General features: G+C 41.5%; 2 protein-coding genes across 2 annotated transcripts; one reads left to right on the forward strand and one right to left on the reverse strand.

The window, feature by feature from the left end:
- The first annotated feature begins 11,327 nt into the window (after positions 1-11,327).
- LOC116323567 (obscurin-like) lies at positions 11,328-22,067 on the forward strand. The gene is made up of 10 exons (XM_039607881.1): positions 11,328-11,502; positions 12,474-12,746; positions 15,410-15,676; positions 17,029-17,328; positions 17,501-17,761; positions 18,002-18,250; positions 18,474-18,590; positions 21,458-21,508; positions 21,606-21,671; positions 21,803-22,067. Exons 2-10 carry the CDS (start codon positions 12,620-12,622, stop codon positions 21,877-21,879), a joined length of 1,515 nt encoding a protein of 504 aa, XP_039463815.1. The 5' UTR covers positions 11,328-11,502; positions 12,474-12,619; the 3' UTR covers positions 21,880-22,067.
- LOC120437327 lies at positions 18,719-21,282 on the reverse strand. The gene is made up of 2 exons (XM_039607883.1): positions 19,244-21,282; positions 18,719-18,824 (listed from the first exon to the last, which is right to left on the reverse strand). Exon 1 carries the CDS (start codon positions 20,709-20,711, stop codon positions 19,614-19,616), a length of 1,098 nt encoding a protein of 365 aa, XP_039463817.1. The 5' UTR covers positions 20,712-21,282; the 3' UTR covers positions 18,719-18,824; positions 19,244-19,613.
- Positions 22,068-22,502: the final 435 nt, after the last annotated feature.

Consider the following 22,502-nt stretch of genomic DNA (forward strand, 5'->3'; position numbering starts at 1 on the left):
TACTGGTGATGCCCATAGGGGCCGATGGCGCAATATGGCAGCCTCGCTTCTGTTAGTCTGCCCCAGGGCAGCTGTGGCTACAACTGTAGCTTGCCTTCACCAGTGTGTGAGAGTGAATGAATAGTGGTATTGTAAAGCGCTTTGAGGGGTCCTGAAAAGCACTATATAAATGCAATCCATTATTATTATTATTATTACAACTTCTTTAAAAAAGAATAAAAGTCATTCTGACCCATCATCTCATCAAATACTGTCGTATCTTAAAATTAATATGAAATACACGGACATGACTGGGTTTAAAACAAAGGTTTTTGATTTTATTTCTATTAAACTCATTGATTTGCTTTTTAACCCCGAAGTCATTTTATGAAAGCAGATCAGACTCATTCCAACTTCTTCCTGAAAATGCCTCATTTGTACAATATTGTGACTTTGTGTGCAAATGTGTTGATGTTCATTCTTTAAAGAAGTTTCTGTCTGTGAATCAGCTGTTTTTCACTCACCTCATTCGAAAACAAACAAACAAACACAGGTAAACAGTGCAAGCCCAGACATCCCAGCTGGCCTCAGATCAGCTAACAGTTAATATTTCACCCGTCTCTGCATTTAGGAGTACAGTTTGGTGGCAGAGCATAAAAACAGTCTCACCTGATTCTTGATTCACTCTGATAAAGTTTTCATCATGTTATATACATCCAGCGTTAGCTCCTGGCTCTCTAGCTGGCTAACAGTTAGCTGAGATACCTGTGCTGTCCTCATGTGCTGCTGCCAGTTGTTGATTCTCATCTAATTTGCTTTGTTTGCTTTGTTTGCAAAAAGTGAGATGATCACACGGAAATCAGGGACCGACCTGAGAAACCTAAGATCTATTATTGAGCTCCATCCACCTTCTTAACCCATTATATGTATTATATGTGAGCTAATTAGCACTTACTGAATTCAAAATATAGGAAATTGCATATTGATAGAATTTTTCTTTATTTTTTTCTACAAAATCTTCATTTGTTACATAACAAAGTTTTTCCTGAAGCAAGTGACAATCTGATGAACATTTTCCTGTAACTTCAACAGCAAGTAAACCCAGAGCCACACTGACAGCACAAAGGTTAATCATACCAGCAGGGGGCAGTGTGACACTGAGCTGCTCTGTGGAGGGCTCTGCTGGCTGGAAGTTTGACTGGTTCAGACGTGATTCACAGTTTTCTAGAGCTCAGAAAATACGAGCTGGAACATCAGAGCACACTATCAGTATTTCAGAAGGAGGTATCTATTACTGCAGAGGAGGGAGAGGAGATCCAGTTTTCTCCACAGAGGACAGTGCTCCAGTTACAATTCAGAAACGAGGTGAGGGTGAAATTTTGCTGCGAAATAAAACACAAAATCATGATGATATTAAAGAAACACTTAATAACTTTAGTTTTTAAAATTTATTTTTTGTTGCATGTTGATTTTTTTCTGTTTAAAATTTGTGTTTATTTGTTTTTAGTAACAGTTTTGGCTGCTGTGAAACTGCAGCACAGCTGATCTCAGATATTCACTGGTGAGACAATCACTCTCAGATGTGAGATTCAGGAGGTGAAGGAAAGGTGTGGAAATATGAATGGACAGCACCCAACACAAACAGCCCTCAACATCCAGTGAATACAGGATCAGCAGAGTTTCAGTGTCCCACAGTGGAGACTACAGATGTCGGGGTAGCAGTGACTATCTCTTAACAGGATGGAGTGATGCCTTCACACTGACAGTTTCATGTAAGTTGGACCATGATTCATGCTGACATTTCATGTTTTCATATTTACATCTGTCTTAACAGGAAAACTCCAACAATGATCCAGCTGTCTGCAGGCAGCTCAGGACAACAGTTTTTCTCACTGTGCAAACAGAAAGCAGAGACACCATGGAGGCTCTTAAAATATCAGCAATGTAAAGAGGAATGTACAGAGATGACAGTTTGATAAGAGAATGATAAATCAGTGAAATCTGTAGTTTGTTACACAGTCTAATGTGTCACATGCAGGTAGGGATGTGAATTGATAAGAATTTGTTTCTCATTGGCTCCACTTTGAGAGTCGCCACCATCTCTAAGCAGAATATCAAAGACATTAATGAAAATTAATTAGAGGCTGTGTGGTTAAATGTTTGTGCATGTTGGAGGTATTTCCCTCTTTGTTGTGATCAGTGTTGGGTCATTACTCAAAAAAATTAAAGCAAAAAAATTTCTTACACAAAACCAGCAACAGAGACTTTATAGTGGTCGTCATGGTGATTATACTGTAGAAACTTGAACAGGTAGAAACGGAGCTGCAGCTTGACTGCTCATCAGTTTGTTACCTGTTGAAGTTCAGCAGCAGCTTCACAGCAAATGATTTTTCTCACGGTGCTGGTCTGGGGTCAGCATTCACTCAGCTTTAACATCGCTCTGGGTTCTTGGCTAGCTTAGTGTCAGCACGCTGTCTGTGCAGGTGGTTTGAAGAGCCAAAGCTGTGTTAACAGTTGATTAAACGAATGCAGTTATTTCTGTCCCAGAACAGTCTCCACTTTACCATCACTCTCATCCTTTGTGCAATAATTATAAAACTAATGTCCATATTCACGATGGAGACTGCATAACCAATTTCCTCCTTTGGCACGAACTGAAATCAGCTGAGCGTGGCGAGAGTGCAAGAACCGATATCACGGTGACAATCTAATATTTGTCTTTCCTGTAACTACAACAGCAAGTAAACCCAGAGCCACACTGACAGCACACAGTTCAATCCTACCAGCAGGGGGCAGTGTGACACTGAGCTGCTCTGTGGAGGGCTCTGCTGGCTGGAAGTTTGACTGGTTCAGACGTGATTCAGTCTCTTCTAAAGCTCAGCTCATGAGAGAAATGAAGCAAACAGAGTTATTAGTGTCTCACAAGGAGGTCTGTACCACTGCAGAGGAGGGAGAGGAGATCCAGTTTTCTACACAGAGGACAGCAGTGACGTCACAGTTGTGGAGACTTGTGAGTTTTAAACTTTCTGTTATTTAAGTTTCTCATGTGTTTCATACAAATATAGAAACAAACATTGTGGCGTCAACTCCAGAAAAGACTACAAAAACTGCATATTTATAGCTCATTAGCTGCTGTTAGTCTTTAAATTGTGTTTTATTACATATGTTTGGCCCTCTCTCTTTCTAAGTGCTTCTTTATCCTAAACTGACTTTAAGTGGACATGAAACACTACATGTATTAAACCATAGAGCCCTAAAAACAAACAAAGAAAACTAAAGGGTTAATCCTGAACATGTTGTCATCCAAGGTCATCACCAAGCTAACAGCTGAGCTAACAGTAGCGGTTTTTGATACGGGCGACATGGGCGGTTGCCCGGGTCGGCATCACGGGCATTGGCAAAAAAAAAAAAAAAAAAAAAAGAAAAATGCTCGTACTCATGCTGCCCCGATGTCATGCCAGCGCATATTGGGAATGGCATAGGGACGATCGGTTTTCTGTCGCCCATTTGCTGGGCGTCAGGGCGCCCTCCGTTTGCGAGGTGCGCCTGCTGCTTGCGGCACAGGGAGGAGAGGGCGGGGCTGCGGGGGATTCTCTGGCTGGCTGGAGCAGCATCTAATAACCAACTCGCAAAATAAAAGAAAGTAAAAACAAACCAACAAACACGAAAACACCAGACATCATGATACAGACTTATAATTTACACCGATGTTTTTTCGAAGTTCTATACGCCAAAAGTGAGCGCGAGAGCCCTCGGTGCGCCTGCTTGCTGCTGAAGTCAAAGTAAACTTTATTGTCATCTCTGCTACATACAGTACAGTATATAGAGACAAGACGACGAGGCTCCAGTTACAGCAGTGCAAACATGACTTTTAACCCTAGAACACTATCGCTATAAATAGTAACACAATCACTAATGCCGGGTGATTTTTACCCGATATAATATAACCAATAAAAAGTAATCAAATATATCAAAATATGACAACACATGACAAATTAGAGTGGTCGTCTTTTACTTTCAACTGTGCCATGTCTAACAAAATGAAAAAAACCCTCCTAAAACAAAATAATGACTCTGGAAAGCTGGTCTTTGGTCCACCCATTCCTGGGAAATTTGAGACTTCCCTGGTGAAGGCACAGGCTCCTCGACACGCAAACAGCTGCAGGAGAGAGAAATCGTGTAAATGTATTTGCTCGGGTGTAAATCACCCGGCGATAGTGTTCTAGGGTTAAAAACACCTGTATAGGCTTTTAAGGCAGGGCTCTAGACTAACTTTTTGACATGGGCGCACCGGTACGCCTAACTTTAAAAATTTAGGCGTACCGGCACAAAAGTTAGGCGCACTCAAATTTTTCAACCGCATCGCTTAACACCGCAGTTTTACATGTGCACTTTCTTTGGGGGGGAAGTCCATACTGACAATATTCATTTCTAAATTATTAACTAACAAACTTGTGCTTAAATTGCTTTGTCAATATTGTAGAAAATGTTAAACTTAATCATCATCTCGGCTCCTCTGACGACCTGTTTGCTGCTGCCTGTTGCTGAAAGGCAGTGGGGAGAGGGGACACTTGGGCAGTGCATTTATTGAAGCATATAATGTGTTTTTCTGGATACACTGCTGTTTTTTCAGCATTCAAAGATTGATGGCACCGTGTCAGAGCTGGCTATGAATTTCAGATGTATCAACTTAACTTAACACAAAAGTTATCAATAGTTCTTTTCATCGTTTCTTATTACCCACAGATACATCCACTTCTGTCAGGCCTAGGCTGCTCACTAGGGCTGGGTATCATCACTGATTTCTATAATCCATTCGATTCCGGTTCTCAAAGTCCTGATTCGATTCAATTTAGCCTCAGACAGTCAGAAATATTATAATTCTGATCATTTATCAGTACTGACACTTGTGAGACTTCATCAGAATTGTGAGCATCACAGCAGATGCCTTTGTGTAAAAAAGTAACTGAGAATAAAACACAGAAAAACATGAAGGAGATTTTCCTGGTCTGGCGTTTTATAGCAGATAACCTTAAAAATATTCTGCAATATTCTGTAATTTTGCATAATTTTAAGAAGTTTAAATTTCTTCAGTATTGAACAGCAGAAATTAGGCTTTCTTGTCCGAGGTCATTTAAGTGAAAAAAGAAAAAGAAAAAAAAAGACAGCAGCCGACAGCGCTGTAAACAACGATGAACTGGTGGGTAATAAGCGAATGAATAATGCAGAAAACAGAGATTTGAGACAGCAGCTCAGAATCAGCGCAAAAAGACGGAAACACAGCGCGGACCCGGCGCATCAGCATCGCTAAGCTCCGACAGTGTGTCCGTGTTCGGGCCATGGGGTGAGAAAGCCGAGAAAGACAAAGCTGATCCTGATGCGTCGGGTCCGCTCTGTGTTTACGTCTTTGTGTGGAATCCGTTAATGAATTGATATCGCTTTATTCAAGCTACTCACCTCCCTCTTCCACCTGCACTTTCAACTGGACCACGGCCAATCAGAGAGGTCCCGCCCCTGACTATCTCTGATTGGTTTAGTCCACGATAGGGACATAATGTGCGTCTGTTGTTGACCACACGGAGAGTTGCAGAGATTTTTTTTTCTTTTTGTTACCCGAAAATATTTGGTCGCACGGTGCGACCAAATATTTTTTTTCAGACGCACCACTGAAAAATTTGGTCGCATTTGCGACCAAATTGGTCGCACTCTAGAGCCCTGTAAGGCCTACAAGTAAAAAAACTACATTTTCCCCCAAAATGATGTCACTTCCGGTTTCGGGCAGATAATGGCGGACAGTGTTATGAACAGCTGATCAGATCGGCAAAGCCTGTTTCTGGAATATTATGTTTTTGTTCCTGCAAGCGCTTTTAATGCAATTTTTGCAAAGCTATATGTGGAAGGAAACCATGACCTAGGGCAAACTGATGGCATGAGATGTAAGTACAACTCCGGTTTCATATGCAAAAAAAATTATTGCGCTAGCTTACATGGTTCGGTCGGGGAGTGTTCGCCCAGGGCACCAAACAGGCTAGGACCGCCACTGTGAGCTAACATCAGGTCAGATCAGGGTCGGTAACCCGCGGCTCTTCCGCCCCTCAGCTGTGGCTCCCGCAAACTTTGGGTGAAAAAACTAAAAGTCCCAACCTTCCTTTTAGAAAGTGGCCTGATGGGTAATGTATTCCGTGCCACAGGTTGAATGTTGTGGTGAAGACAGGGAGCGCCTCTCTCTGCGGTGTGTGCGAAGCAGCGAGTGAGAGTAACATCTGCAGGAGGAAGTTTACAGAATGAGAAAAAGCAAAGTGTGTTTATAGCAGCAGCTACTGCAGCCAGAGAGAGTCTGACAGGCCCAGCTGTGAGCCAGATGTTAGTATCCAGCTGTTCACTGTGTTCACCGCCTCCAGAGGAAGAAAGTGTGCTGCTGTAACCTTCCCACGCCTCTCTCCATCTCTGCACTTTGCCATAAGTTGACCCAGAGCAGAAAGCTAGTTAGCAGCTACGAGCCAAACTCAGAACACTGAGCATCAGCCAGAGGTCTCCGTGGGTCAGAGCCGTGGATCTGGAGATAAACCTGCCATTCTGACACTCATGTCAACATGACACAGTCTGCTTTCATAAGGAGACAAATTTGTCTTGAAAGTGTTACAAATGTGCACGATATGATCAACAAGCAATGATTTGTGAATTGAAAGCAGCTCACATTTGTGGATCTGTGTGAAGCTGGCAGTTAAATTAGACTCAAAACCCCACGTGGGCACCAGACGTGATCTGTGCGTGTCAGGTGATTCATCCACACGTATTTAAGGTTTTGTGAGCTGTATATTATCACCAGATATGCTGTTATTGTGCAATAAATGTCTTTATATTTTCGACCCTGAGCTGATGTATTTTATACTCAGGGCTGCCCGTGGCTGCATGAATAAAACAGAAGATGATCGCTCATTGAAATGGACTGAAGACATAATTACATACAAATAGTTTTCATGATTACTCTTCTTATTTTACAATTATTGGACCACAGCTACATTTTATTTACTTACATTTTATTTACTTATTGTGAACTCAAATAGACCTGCAGAATGTTGCTTTATTTAAAGTAGGCCTGCATATGCACATGTTGTTTTCTGTTAAACAGTTCTTAAAAGGTAAAAAGCTGTTCTTATTATTAAGACATCTTATTATTATTGTGTTAAGTATTTTGTTATCCCCTCTGAATTACGGATGGATGAATTTTTAAAAAAGTAAATCAGAAAAACAAAAAAACAAAAAACAATCTGGACGTTAAAATTTGTGCCTCAATGATCAGCAGTTACTCAGGTTTGTGTCGACACATTTGTAAAACAGTTTGTGTGAACTGGAGACCTGAAAAGTTGCACACAAATCACTGCACACATTTGTAAATCTTACTTTATGCTTGTGAATCATATTATACACAGTTGTACCACTTTCAAGGTAAATTTGTTGCCATAAAAAACAAGGATATACTGTCCACCTTCACTCCCTGTCTCTGTAGCAGTCAGTGGTTCTTCAAAGGAAAAATGCAGCTGTTAGCTGTAATGTTAGGATTTGTAGAGCACTTTATAAATGTGGAGTGTGTGGAGAACAGGCTGTGTGAGTCAGATACACCGGTGGGCCACCACACGTGTACCACACATTAAATAAATGTAAACACTGATTTTTCAATCCAGCTTCATTTACAGTCAAAGTGTCACCAGGATGCAGTAAATCTTTCTCCTCTGAACAACAGCAAAAAAAGAATATCAGGCTTCAAAATGACTTTATGTTTCTATTTGTCTCTAACTGGATATTTTCTGTGAACAGTTCCCAGTAAGCCCACTGTGACCCTGCAGCCATCCTGGACTCAGATATACAGCGGTGAGACAGTCACTGTCAGATGTGAGATTCAGGGAGGTGAAGGAGCTCAGTGGACGTATGAATGGAGAGCAGCCAAGTTAAACACACCTCCAACATCCAATGAACACAGAATCATCAGAGCTACTGAGTCTGACAGTGGAGGATACAGCTGCCGGGGCAGAAGGGACTATTTCTTCTCAGAGTGGAGTGATATCATCACACTGACTGTATCATGTAAGATCTTTCATCCAGATTATTTGAGGTTACTTATTTAGTTAATCTAACCTTTAATTGGGACAATTAGTCATCTGCCTATTAAATAAAATCACAAATCAGATGTTAATAATTTTTTTTTATTCTAGTAGACTTTCAAACATGATAACAGACAGTTTGTGTTTAAATTACACAACTGATCATGTAACCATTTGTGGACAGGCTGCAGTCTTGGGCGATCGAGGCTCAAGAGTTGGGAGTTCGCCTTGTAATTGGAAGGTTGCCGGTTCGAGCCCCAGCTTGGACAGTCACGGTCGTTGTGTCCTTGGGCAAAATACTTCACCCGTTGCCTACTGGTGGTGGTCAGAGGGCCCGGTGGCGCCAGTGTCCGGCAGCCTCGCCTCTGTCAGTGCGCCCCAGGGTGGCTGTGGCTACAATGTAGCTTGCCATCACCAGTGTGTGAATGAGTGGATGACAGGATGTGTAAAGTGCTTTAGGGTCCATAGGGACTAGTAAAGCGCTATACAAATACAGGCCATTTGCCATCTTCAGTGTCCATGAACAGCATCAACATGCTGGTTCAGATGTTTCTTCTCATTCATTCTTTTTTCTTGTATGAAAATATTTTTAATGTTAGTTTTAATTCAAAATTAAAGGTTAAAAAAAAACATATAACACATATGAACATCTAGAAAAACAAGTGAATGTTTCAGTTCAACACGCGCTCCAGTGAGACATTAAACTTCAGTAACACTGTGCAGTTATGAAACTTTAATCTGAGTCAAACTAATTTATTAAATAAATCAATGAAATAAACATCACCCCACATATACAACCTCAGTGAATTATGTCCAGTGTTCACTCAGTGTGGGTGTTAAACTGTGTGACTGGAGTCGTGCTTTGTGGCATCGAGAGCTCAGAACAGTCCGTCAGCTAACAGTTAACAAAGCTAGTTGGCCAGTAGGAGCAGACATCTCTGAAAACATCGGAGCAGTTTCGCAAATAGGCTCAAACAAACTGACCAGATATGTGAAGATTAGACCACTACATTCATGGATTAAAAAAGTGTACTTGGTGACAGACAGACAAGGTATTTTATAACTTTAGTTACACTTTAGAGCACTAATATTGCTGCTTGTGAATTGAAATACATTCTGGGATCCCTGGCTGCCCCACGTCCACAGTGCCACCAGTTCATAGCAGCAATTTTCTAGTATCGATCTGTCCTGACTTACTGTGCACGGTAACCAATCAGATGTTAGACAAGCTGCAGTGGCAGTGTTAACCCCGCCCCCTGACTTTGATGGGTGAGGCTGACATATAAAGTTCATATCTCAACACAGCAGCATAAACAGGAGTGCCAGTATGAATTAAATAAATTCATTCAATAATTAAATGTGGCATTAATTAACTAGTTAAGCACCCCCAACCCTTAAAATTGGTTATAAAAGGGAGTCGATCGCGTTTAATTGGTTATAACACAAGGTCAGAAATATAAGTCCCAACCTGTGTAGTATCCACAGAAACCTCTGAATCTCAACTAAAATCTCATATAAACCATTTCTACAACAAACAAACAAAGTGAAGACACCAAAAGGTTAGAAGAGCAGTTGCATCACCATGAATCTTTGGACAGGCAATATCCATATTTTGATTTATGATTTTCTGGAGTAAAATGTGAACCAAAGCATATTTTCAAAGGTCTTATATGCTATAACATACTTTTAAAAATTAGGCATGAGAAATAAAAAATCAAATTTTTCTATGTTTGAGTCACAGTAACTTTGACATAGTAACATCTGCAGTAATATTTACACCTCTGATGAAATCTCACAAGTGATAGCTTTATTTTGATACCAATATTGTATACACAAAGTTTCTAGCTGAAGATAAATACTCCATTTATTTTGGGCATTTCATTGTTGAGGAGGAACTTCAGAAAACCCCTGAGGGGTTAACAGGTTAATTTCAGTTTAGAAATAAATAAATAATTAAGTAAAAGTCATTAATTACACAAATTAATTATATAATTATTCTCTATTTTAAATAATCAATGACACATTTAATTAATTATTTAAAGATGTATTCAGTTAATTCATTTTGGCATTAAAGCCAAAATGAATTAGCATGGTCAGATTTTGGTCAGTTTGGCCTCAAGAGGAACACAGACTCCATCTTCTTTTTTAGTTGAATAAAACTCACCAGACTCCTATGTGGCCTAATTTTATTGGATACTTTATCGGAGTCTGTCAGCCTCTCTGATTGTTGAGTTTTTCTACATAGATCCATTTTTTTAAATCATTGGAAATAAAATTTAAAATTATAGAAAATTACCTAAACTTGGTGTGGGAACCATGTCAGTGATCAGTGATGGTCATGGTGCTCTAACAATAACAGACACTATTGAGTGTAGTGTCACTTGTGACTATTATTAAAGGAAAATGTAGAGAGGACACAAAACATCTAAACGTAATTTGCATGTACATTTGAATAGATGAAGAATAAATCAGAGGGAATCTGTAGTGTAGTTGTGCATGAAGACAGTCTAATGTGTCACATGCAGGCAAATATTTTCTGGTTGGTGCCAGAAGCTAAATGACTGAGTGAATGTGTAATTACTATTAAGCACTTACTGAAAAAAAACAAATAAAACAAATCGCATATTTCTAAAATGATTCTTGATTGTTACTTTCTCTCTAAAATCTTTATTTATTGCAACAAAGTTTTTCCTGAAGCAACTGACAGTCTGATGTTTGTCTTTCCTGTAACCTCAACAGCAAGTAAACCCAGAGCCACACTGACGGCACAAAGTTCAATCATACCAGCAGGGGGCAGTGTGACACTGAGCTGCTCTGTGGAGGGCTCTGCTGGCTGGAAGTTTGACTGGTTCAGACGTGATTCACAGTTTTCTGGAGCTCAGAAAATACGAGCGGGAACATCAGAGCACACTATCAGTATTTCAGAAGGAGGCATCTATTACTGCAGAGGAGGGAGAGGAGATCCAGTTTTCTCCACAGAGGACAGTGCTCCAGTTACAATTCAGAAACGAGGTGAGGGTTAAGTTTTGTTGCGAGATAAAACACAAAATCATGATGATATTAAAGAAACACTTAATAACTTTAGTTTTTAAAATTTATTTTTTGTTGCATGTTGATTTTTTTCTGTTTAAAATTTGTGTTTATTTGTTCTTTAGTAACAGTTTTGGCTGCTGTGAAACTGCAGCACAGCTGGTCTCAGATATTCACTGGTGAGACAATCACTCTCAGATGTGAGATTCAGGAGGTGAAGGAAAGGTGTGGAAATATGAATGGACAGCACCCAACACAAACAGCCCTCCAACATCCAGTGAATACAGGATCAGCAGAGTTTCAGTGTCCCACAGTGGAGACTACAGATGTCGGGGTAGCAGTGACTATCTCTTAACAGGATGGAGTGATGCCTTCAGACTGACAGTTTCATGTGAGTTGGACCATGATTCATGCTGACATTTCATGTTTTCATGTTTACATCTGTCTTAACAGGAAAACTCCAACAATGATCCAGCTGTCTGCAGGCAGCTCAGGACAACAGTTTTTCTCACTGTGCAAACAGAAAGTAGAGACACCATGGAGGCTCTTAAAATATCAGCAATGTAAAGAGGAATGTACAGAGATGAGAGTTTGATAAGAGAATGATAAATCAGTGAAATCTGTAGTTTGATAAACAGTCTAATGTGTCACATGCAGGTAGGGATGTGAATTGATAAGAATTTGTTTCTCATTGGCTCCACTTTGAGAGTCGCCACCATCTCTAAGCAGAATATCAAAGACATTAATGCAAATTAATTAGAAGCTGTGTGGTTAAATGTTTGTGCATGTTGGAGGTATTTCCCTCTTTGTTGTGATCAGTGTTGGGTCATTACTCAAAGAAATTAAAGCAAAAACATTTCTTACACAAAACCAGCACACAGAGACTTTAAAGTGGTCGTCATGGTGATTCTGCTGTAGAAACATGAACAGGTAGAAACGGAGCTGCAGCCTGACTGCTCATCAGTTTGTTACCTGTTGAAGGTCAGCAGCAGCTTCACAGCAAATGACGGCTCATTTTCTCACGGTGCTGGTCTGGGGTCAGCATTCACTCAGCTTTAACATCACTCTGGGTTCTTGGCTAGCTTAGCGTTAGCATGCTGTCTGTGCAGGTGCTTTAAAGAGCCGAGGTTGTGTTAACAGTTGATTAAGTTAATGCAGTTGTTTCTGTCCCAGAACAGTCTCCACTTTCCCATCACTCTCATCCTTTGTGCAATAATTATAAAACTAATGTCCATATTCACGATGGAGACTGCATAACCAATTTCCTCCTTTGGCACGAACTGAAATCAGCTGAACGTAGCAAGAGTGCAAGAACCGATATGCGAGTGACAATCTAATATTTCTTTCCTGTAACTCCAACAGCAAGTAAACCCAGAGCCTCACTGACAGCACAAAGTTCAATCATACCAGCAGGGGGCAGTGTGACACTGAGCTGCTCTGTGGAGGGCTCTGCTGGCTGGAAGTTTGACTGGTTCAGACATGATTCAGTCTCTTCTAAAGCTCAGCTCATGAGAGGAAATGAAGCAAACAGAGTTATTAGTGTCTCACAAGGAGGTCTGTACCACTGCAGAGGAGGGAGAGGAGATCCAGTTTTCTACACAGAGGACAGCAGTGACGTCACAGTTACAGAAACTCGTGAGTGTAGTTGTTTTATTTCTACCAGATCAAGAGGTTATTATGTGATCACAATTTTTGATTCAAGTCAAAAATTGTGAAATTAAGGACTCGCCCTTACAGAGAATGTGCTCTCCAAAAAACATAAATTAAACACACAATAATATTTACACCTTTTAATGAAGGTGTGTGAGCTCCAAAAGTTCAAATTGAAGAGAAAAATTTGATCTTGCAGTGAAACGTTTCAGATTTTGTTTTAATAACAAACAACAATACTATTGTTTCTGTATTGCACTCGTCCCCATTTGCCAATGTTGATGTAAATACCAGCCGTACCTGCAGGTGTTAACATGAGACTGTGCTGTAACTATGTAAACACTATATATGAGAGTTGTGTTGGATCTGAGTGTTCAGCGTTCAGCATGGTGATGGCTGAGGGATAAAAGCTGTTCCTTAGTTTGTTAGTTCTTGTCTTTATGGCTCTGAAATGTCTGCCTGAAGGTAGACGTTCAAACAGTGCATGACCTGGGTGAGATGGATCCTGAAGGATTTTCTTCATGTTCCTGAGACTGCAGGAGCTGTGCAGTTCTTCAAGTGAGGGCAAAGGATGGCCGACTATCCTCCGGGGGGCCTGTATAACCCTGTGGAGCTCTTTCCTCTGTGCCACTGTGCAGCTGTGCTATACAGTTCTTGATGTAGCACAGTATGCTATCAAAAAACAGCTACATGTATCAGGTATTACAATTAAATAATATGGGATACGTATTAAACTATTGTCTCAACAACTTTGGACCAGTATCAGAAAGTTCTAGGTAAGACTATGGAGCCTTGAAAGGATCAGCAGAGAAGGAACCACACAATGATAGATGAGATGTGATTTGAATAGAAACTGTATTGAAAGTTGTGAAGTTTACAAACCCTGCCTGTCTAAAGCCGGCTTCCTACAGTGCACAACCGCACATTAAAGGGCTCAAAAATAAAATCAAAACCAACATCCTCTTTAAGGAAATTCTCCAAAGAGTTTCAATTAAAGAGCTTCCGCTCCTGTTGCTCAGTCCACTTGTCTTTGGAAAGAGAAATTAGGGTTCCTTGTGGGTGTGTGTGTGTTTCTGTCCACTGGTTCTAACACTACCCGGGTAGATTTTAAAGTGTTAGTCTTATCTGTGTCAAGGGATGTAGTATTAGTCCTGAGGTTCGCTGAAGATGGATCCCATGGCTGGCCACACCGTACTCGGGTCCGTCTACAGTCACTTTCTTGGGATTGGCTCGCCACTGAAGCCACAGGGTTCAGATCTCGAATGATCCAGTCCTGGTCAAAAACCAATCTATGCACACAGTTCAGAGTGCATACATTACTATTTTATCTATGCTTCTTCCATCACTCATCTTTCAGTCAAGTATTGCTCAAGTATAACAAATTATTTTAGTTATACAATGTCTCAAACATCATGAAATAACTTGAGTTACATCACACAAGGTTTTAATGCAACAGAAAATATACCTTATATTTACCCTTTCAAGAATAAATAAACTTATAAGATTCACTCTCACATATTTATCCTTTTAACAGCTCGCTTGTAACTGCTCTTCTTTTTAAGATATTTCAACCTGAATTATTTCTCAGAAAAATATATCAACTTCTTAAAACATTAATACATTCAACAGAGTAATGGGATCCCTCACATTTTATAATCACATTTTATGAACCTTTTGCATCTTTATCAAATGAGTTAACTTCTAAGTCAACAAAACTAAAACGGGTGCATTTAAGCACTACATGACGATATTACTGCTTCTCCAATGTTTTGGAAAGCTAACTAAATCACAGTAATGTTAGAACACACAGAAATCGCTAAGCAGTAGCTTAATACTAGCGGTTAGCTGGGCACATTTTAATATATTCTTTAGCACTTAAAATTAAACATCTGCACATCAGTGATGTTACAGTACTTTAAACATAAATATCACAACTCCGACTGGTTGTTTTTAAACAGGAAATATATTAACAGCAGTCAACTACATGTCTTTATGGCGCTAACATTCATGTAGCATCCCTTACTGGAGCTCGTGGTGAGATAGCTCGCCCGGCTGACGCAGCTTCCCACGGCCGTATCTCAAATATTTCAGATCCTAATAAATAGCCATCTATTAACTACTAGTATGTGAAGATAAATTGCGAATTTAACTTTTATTTTAGCTTTCCTTACCGGGATCTTTCAGCTAATTTGGCGGTTGCCTCGTAAGTAATGACTTCCACAACAGGAAATGTTGACTGACAGAAAGTCATCTCAAGGCATACTCGCCTCCTAGTGGCAGGGAGGGAAAATTACACCTACAACCTTATGCAGCAGCACAACCCACAAATCTGATGTGGGTTACATACAGGTCAGGGTGTTCGAAAATATCCGAATACATTCTGATGAAGCAGTCCTGCAACTGCTGAGAGGCTGACTCTGGCCAGGTTTTGGGGTGTCTTTGTGCTGTTTGTAGCAATTTTGCAAAGTGGGATGTGTGCCAGTATAAAAAACAGTTATCTGTGGTCAGACTGCCGGAGGTGTTGTGGTGGGTTAACCCTGTAGCCTGTTGGAGGTTGATTTTTTTTCACTCACTTTACTCTCATGTTTTAAACAACAAAATTTTTATGTTTCTATTTGTCTCCTAACTGAATATTTTTCTGTGAACAGTTCCCAGTAAGCCCACTGTGACCCTGCAGCCATCCTGGACTCAGATATACAGCGGTGAGACAGTCACTGTCAGATGTGAGATTCAGGGAGGTGAAGGAGCTCAGTGGACGTATGAATGGAGAGCAGCCAAGTTAAACACACCTCCAACATCCAATGAATACAGAATCATCAGAGCTACTGAGTCTGACAGTGGAGGATACAGCTGCCGGGGCAGAAGGGACTATTTCTTCTCAGAGTGGAGTGATATCATCACACTGACTGTATCATGTAAGATCTTTCATCCAGAGTATCTAAATAAGGAAAAAGCACTTCTTCTTTCTTACAGCTTTATAACTGTCTTTCATGTTGGTCAGTAAAATGTTTAGTTTTTATTCCAACAACAAAAAACCTGAACAGCAGCTTTTTATTCAGTGAAGAGAACAAAACATATGAGAGTAACTTCTCTGCTGTGCAGCTCTAATACATGAAAGATGAAATGCAGAACAAATGCTGAATCTGTCTCAGCTGCTCCACCACATCCACTAAGAAACATTAAATCCACTGATTGTTCCTCATGTGTGTTTTTAACTTAGAAACGCAGCAAATTAAATATGAAAGATTAGTGTTGTATTTGTGTGATAGTTGTACAGTTTGTTGTAGCTTCACCATTAAAGTTATGTGATATTTATTATTTCCATATTTCCACCAAGTTATTTCAACTGGTTTGATTCAGTCATTGACTTTTGTTCTTTTCTAAACTGAACTGCAGATAAACCAAAGGCCAAACTGAGAGCTGATAACACAGCTGTTCCAGTAGGGGCAGTGTGACCCTGACCTGCTCTGTGAACCCATCATCATCATCTGGATGGAAATACTACTGGTACAGAGATGAGAAATCCTCTGAAGCCCTGACCACACAAGATGCAGTTTTCCACTCAAATGGACAAATCAGTGTCTCACAGGAAGGACTCTACAGGTGCAGAGGAGGAAGAGGAAACCCAGTTTACTACACAGAGGACAGCCAGTCAGTCAGGATTGGGAAAACTGGTCAGTTTAACATAAAGTCAGATAAATTCTTGATTAAGGAGGAAGATGAAGAACAAAAGGCATTAACATTTTTGACATTTATGTGTTTTTATTGTACTTTCTTGAACAGTAACAGCCTCAAACAGGCCTGTTGTGACTCTGTATCCAAACTGGTCTGAGATATACAGAGGAGAGACGATCACTGTCAGATGTGAGATCCATGGAGGAGACACTGAGTGGGATTATGAGTGGGAAACAAACAGCATGATAAAAGCTCCAAATCAAAATGAATACAGGATTAGATCTGCTTCATCATCCAACAGTGGAAACTATCGCTGTAAGGGCAGAATGAAAAGTTCACAGCATAAAACAACAGAGTGGAGTGATTCAGTCACACTGACAGTTTCTGACAGTAAGTAGAGTCATAGTTCATTTAAGCTGGAAATAGAAACAGTTTGTAAAAATGTGTTTTTATTAGTACATGTTGAGATATTTGACATGTTTAGATAGTCTCACTCTTAAAGTTCATCATAAATATTTGTGAGTCAACATTTTAGTGACATTGAATTCAGAGTTAAGAGGCGAAACATTGAGAGAAAATCTTTGTTGAACAGATAAACCCCGTCCTGTCCTCACTGTGTCTCCATCATGGCTGAGTCCTGGAGCCTCAGTAACTCTGAACTGTGAGGTTGAACATCCATCTGCAGGATGGAGCTTCTACTGGTATAAAGCTGTTCCTGATCTATCAGAGAAATCCTCCAGTTATGAGCTGCTACCTGATGGCAGTGGGACTGCACAGGACTCCTACATCATTCATGGACAGACACACACAGCAGGATATGTGTGCAGAGCTGGAAGAGGAGACCCAGAGTATCACACTGATCACAGTCAACCAAAGTTTGTCTGGTCTGCAGGTCAGTTTGAGGAATTTTAATCTTCATGTTGATGATTTAAAAGTCTGTAAATCTGGCTGCATAACTAGCAGGACTCCTGTGAACCACACAAAAGTCAGACGTATATTTTCACTGTGATATTTTGAATCCTAACATCTGTGAGCTTTGTCTCTTCACTGCATGTTGTTTCCAGATGTTCATTCAGCAGCGTCTCTCACAGTGAGTCCTGACAGAGTGCAACACTTCACCTCTGACTCTGTCTCACTGACCTGTGAGGGAAACTTCACTGAGTGGAGAGTGAGGAAGTTCTCTGAGGACGGCCGACTGTACTCTGACTGTAGGAGAATGACTGGATCCACATGTGACATCAACACATCAAAGTCAGATACTGCAGTGTACTGGTGTGAGTCTGGATCAGGAGAGTTCAGCAGTGCAGTCAACATCACTGTACAGAGTATGTTATTATACATTTACTTCTTGGATTTGAATGATTTAGACGTCACATGAACATTTTTCCCAGCTTTGCTGTATGTGTGTAATTTATTTGGAGAAATAGCAGTTTTTAAATACACCAGATCAGATCTTCATGATGAAAAACATTTGTACAATCTGTTCTTATTATTGTTTGTCAGCCTTTTCTAAAAGTGTGCACCAGCTGATGTGACTGAAACAATTGTGTGTGATTGTGTCACAGATGATGGTAATGGTCCTATCCTGGTGAGTCCTGTTCATCCTGTGACTGAGGGAGCTTCTGTTAGTCTGAGCTGCAGTTTGAGAACACAAAAAATACTTTCCAATGTGTTTTTCTATCACAATGACAAACTTATTCAAAATGATACCCGAGGGGAGCTGAAGATCTCTGCAGTGTCAAAGTCTGATGAAGATTTCTACAAGTGTCAGTACTCAGGAAGAGAGTCAGCACAGAGCTGGATGTCAGTTAAAGGTGAGCAGGATCAAAAAATCTTTTATTTTTTCTGTGATTTATAACAGATGGATTATTTATATTCATGTACCTCATGTACTGCAAATACGAGGTACATGTACATTGTTTCATCAGTAATGTTTATCATCAGTTTTATTTCTTTATTGAAGTACTTTGTAAACTTACTTTACCTTATTTTATTAAGTTAAATAATTTATTAAAAATTAGACATTCTCCTTTACAGTAGCTGTGTCCACACCTGAGAGCTCTTCATTTCCTCTTCTGATGATCTTTAGACGAATTCTTGGATTCATGTTTATTTTCCTTCCACTGTTGTTGTTTTGCTGCAGACGGTCCAAAGGTGAGAACTTTTTTTGGTTTTTTATGTTTTTAAAAATTAAAATAAATAAAATTAGAAATTATTACATTAGTATAAAAGCCATAACCATGTTTCAGCAAAAGACACACACAGCCACAAGGTTGCAGCTGGGCAGCAGCCCTTTTATTAGCCACACACACTGTTGTTTCAGCTACCGAGGCACAGGAAGCAGACACTCCTTGGTGGCTTGCTGCTCACTTCCCTCCTTGCTCGTCACTGTCAACAACATAAAACAGAACCCAAAGTCAATTACCTGGCCAGGCACACCTGTTCCTTGCCCTGCCCCGCGAGCACACTGTGTCACCCCTCCTATGCAGCAGGCCAGAGACCTGCTTCATGCGGTGGAGCCACTGCCGTGGGGCATGGCCTGAGCAGAGGGTGAATGGCCATCCCAGGAGGTAGTAACGAAGGGAGTCGACCACACACCAGATCGCGAGGCACTCCTCCACTGTGCTGTGGCGAGTCTCCCAGTCCGTGAGCTTCTGGCTGATGTAGAGAGTGGGACGGTCGACTCCCCCTACCTGCTGGGACAAAATGGCCCCCAGCCCTCTGTTCGAGGCATCTGTCTGCAGAATAAAAGGGAGGGAGAAGTTAGGTGTGAAGAACAGCGGCTCCCCACAGAGAGCTTCCTTTACCTGCACAAATGCTGCCTGGCACTGCTCCGTCCACTGGACCAGATCTGGGGCACCTTTTCGGGTGAGATCAGTCAAGGGGCTGGTCAGGTCCGCGAACCCTGGAATGAACCGGTGGTAGTAACCTGCCAACCCCAGGAACCGTCTCACCTCCTTTTTGGTCTTGGGGCGTGGGTAGGATGCAGTGGCTGCTGTCTACTCTACCTGTGGACACACCCACCCGCCCTCCAAGTGTTACCCCAAATGCTGTACCTCCCTTCATCCAACTGCACACTTCTTCGGGTTGGCCGTGAGCCCCGCCTGCCTCATGGACTCCAGAACCGCGGACACCCGCTGCACATGCTCAGCCCAGGTGTCACTGTAGATGATAACATCATCCAGGTAGGCGGCAGCATATGCAGCATGCAGCCGCAGCACCCAGTCCATAAGGTGCTGAAAGGTGGCGGGGGCTCCGAAAAAGCCAACCGAAGTGTGACAAATTGGTACAACCTGTACGGAGTGGAGAAGGCTGTTTTTCCTTAGACTCCACAGACAAGGGAATCTGCCAGTAGCCCTTGGCCAAATCCAGCGTTGTAAAACAACGAGCAGTGCCTAACCGGTCCAGGAGCTCGTCGACCCGGGGCATTGGGTACGCATCAAATTGTGACACCTCATTCACCTTGTGGTAGTCAACACAGAACCGTATAGACCCATCTTTCTTCATTACAAGAACTATGGGGCTAAACCAAGCACTGTGCGACTCTTCTATTACTCCCATCCTCAGCATCTCATTCAATTCCCGCTGATCAATTTGCCTTTTATGCTCAGGGAGCCTGTAGGGCCGTGAATGCACCGTCACACCAAGCTGCGTCTCAACATGGTGCTCTATGAGAGAAGTACGGCCGGGTAGTGGGGAGAACACATCAGCAAAGCACTGTTGCAGTGCAGCAACATCTGCTCTCTGGGCCTGTGTGAGATGGTCATCACAATGGAGGGAGGTGGGAAGAGCAGCGGTTTCAGCCTCTCTCCATGCTTTAAGGAGGTTGAGGTGGTAAATCTGTGTAGCTCCTCCCCTGTCCGACCATGCTACCTCATAGTCAACATCCCCCACTCGCCGTGTGATCACAAAGGACCCTTGCCACTTGGCAAGTAATTTGGAGCTGGAGGAAGGGAGCAATACAAGCATTTTGTCTCCCGGTGAAAATTGCCTGAGCCTAGTCCCTCTGTTGTACAGACTTTGCTGACACTGCTGGGCCTGGAGCAAATTTTCCTGTGACAACCTCCCCAACCTGTGCAGTTTTGTTCCAGCAGCTTTGAGGCACCAACAACTGGGTAGGGATTTCATTCGTGCAAGTGTCGTGACTGTGTGGGGGTAAGTCCGTGCAGCTTCAGGGCACACCAAGTGACCATCAATATCTATCACCTGGTCGTAGGCTGAGCGTAGGGTGTCGTCCCAAGACTGCTCTAGTGGAATATCTTCCGTGGGGTCCATAACGGGAGGCAGTTGGGCCTCCGTAGAGGTCCCCGCCGCCTCCTACCCCCCAGAGTGAGTGTCGGTCAACCCCGCGTCACTGCTGAGCCCCGCGAAGACATTACATCAATTTAAAGGTTGCGATCGCATCTCCGCGTATTGCCCCAGGAATCTGTGAAACCCCGGCCAATTTGTGCCCAAAATTAGGGGATGCAACAGGCGCGGACTGACCGCCGCCTTTACTCTAAGTGTTTTGCCCCTAAATTTTAACAGCAGCCACACTACCGGATACTTGTGAATATTCCCGTGCACACATTTCACCTCCACCCACTCTGCCTCCAGCAATGCCCTGGCCAAACCAGAATTTGGTGAACCAGGGTCTGCATGCAGCCCGTGTCCACCAAAGTGTGGCGTATACCCCCTTGACACCTTACCCGGATGCGGTACGTCCCTCCTGGACCGCGGGCGGGTGCCGGAGCCCCGGTGACGTGGAACACCTGGCCCACTTCCATCAGTCTTATTTTACATTTTTAATAAAGGTGCTGCTAATGAGCAGACTCTAAATCAGGATGAAGTTCAGCAGCATGTGTACTCCTCTCTTCTTCATGGTTAGTTTTTCATGTAGTTTCAAATATTCTGATGCTATTTGCAACAAGACTGTACTGATTACATCTGCTGCAGCTTTTAATATAAATGTTATTTGCAAGAATATTTGTGTTTAAATTAGTATCACAGACATGAGGTGACTGATTTTCTCTGACCTGCAGGTGATCGTTGTGTCTATGAGACAGTCAGAAGATGTGAAAACACTGAAAATGGTAAAATTTACACTTTCATTAATATAGAGCTTGTGGAAGCTGGATGATTATACAATAACTGTGTTTAACATGAAAGTCAATCAGATTATTATTTCAGGTCCAGCAGAAGGTGATTTCACCAATGTCACATCTGTGATTCAGCTCAAAGTCATTAACAAGACAAGTAAGTGCACAAAATGTGAGATTTGAAATGCAAAATATACATTGGTAATTATTCTCACTGATAATAAATGCATTTGTGGACAAAACAGAGGGAGTTTGTTTTGAAATGCTTTCATTTGATCACCTCAACAGGGCAACGTGGTGACCCAGAGGAGAGCTCTGACTACAATAATGTCAATGCAAATTCAGCCACAGCTCTAAAATCTTAACAACAGCTCTTTAGCTGTTTTTCTCTTTAAAGTTTCTTAAAAACTTGAAGTGACTTTGAATGAAAAGGAGATTTTGAATTCAAAGCAATGATCCTGATAGCCTGAGTTTATATTTCCTTCAGAAAGAATCACTCAGTGTGTTTCACTTATTTCTCTCACATTAGATAATAATTTTAATGGACTTTAGTGTACTGTAGATCTGTTTTTATGTTTTTAACTATTTCTTTCATTTTTTATATATTATAAATTTCTTTCAGGGAAGCATTTTGAAACTCTGTTAATAAAAGTGTGATATAAATAAAGTGAGTTGCTGTTGTGTGTCAGACTGAGAGTGCATGTTACAGCTGTTCAGTGTTGTGCATGAATCCACTGAAAGACAGCATTCATTTAAAGGCACTCATTGTCACTTAAAACAGCTTACAACCCCCCAAAATGAACTAAAGCGATCAACATATTCGGAAGTAACAACTGCTCTGACGTTATGCTCAGCAGCCTTTTTACTGTGTAGCAGAGTTTTCCCAGTTTTCTCGGGGAGGTCCAGCCTGTACTTTCATGTAATACCGATTTGTGCCACCAGGTGTCATAGCGAGTCATTAGGACTTCTTCTCTTATTGCATCCATAC

This window comes from Oreochromis aureus, unplaced genomic scaffold, assembly GCF_013358895.1.
Source record: "Oreochromis aureus strain Israel breed Guangdong unplaced genomic scaffold, ZZ_aureus HiC_scaffold_90, whole genome shotgun sequence".
Classification (NCBI taxonomy): Eukaryota; Metazoa; Chordata; class Actinopteri; order Cichliformes; family Cichlidae; genus Oreochromis; species Oreochromis aureus.

Excerpts from the sequence above, each read along its gene's own strand:
- LOC116323567 (XM_039607881.1), top strand. The coding sequence starts at position 12,620 with ATGAGAGGAAATGAAGCAAACAGAGTTATTAGTGTCTCACAAGGAGGT. Across the intron at positions 15,677-17,028 it reads CATCACACTGACTGTATCAT|ATAAACCCCGTCCTGTCCTC; the intron begins GTAAGATCTTTC and ends TTTGTTGAACAG. Across the intron at positions 18,251-18,473 it reads GAGCTGGATGTCAGTTAAAG|TAGCTGTGTCCACACCTGAG; the intron begins GTGAGCAGGATC and ends TCTCCTTTACAG.
- LOC120437327 (XM_039607883.1), bottom strand. The coding sequence starts at position 20,711 with ATGGACCCCACGGAAGATATTCCACTAGAGCAGTCTTGGGACGACACC.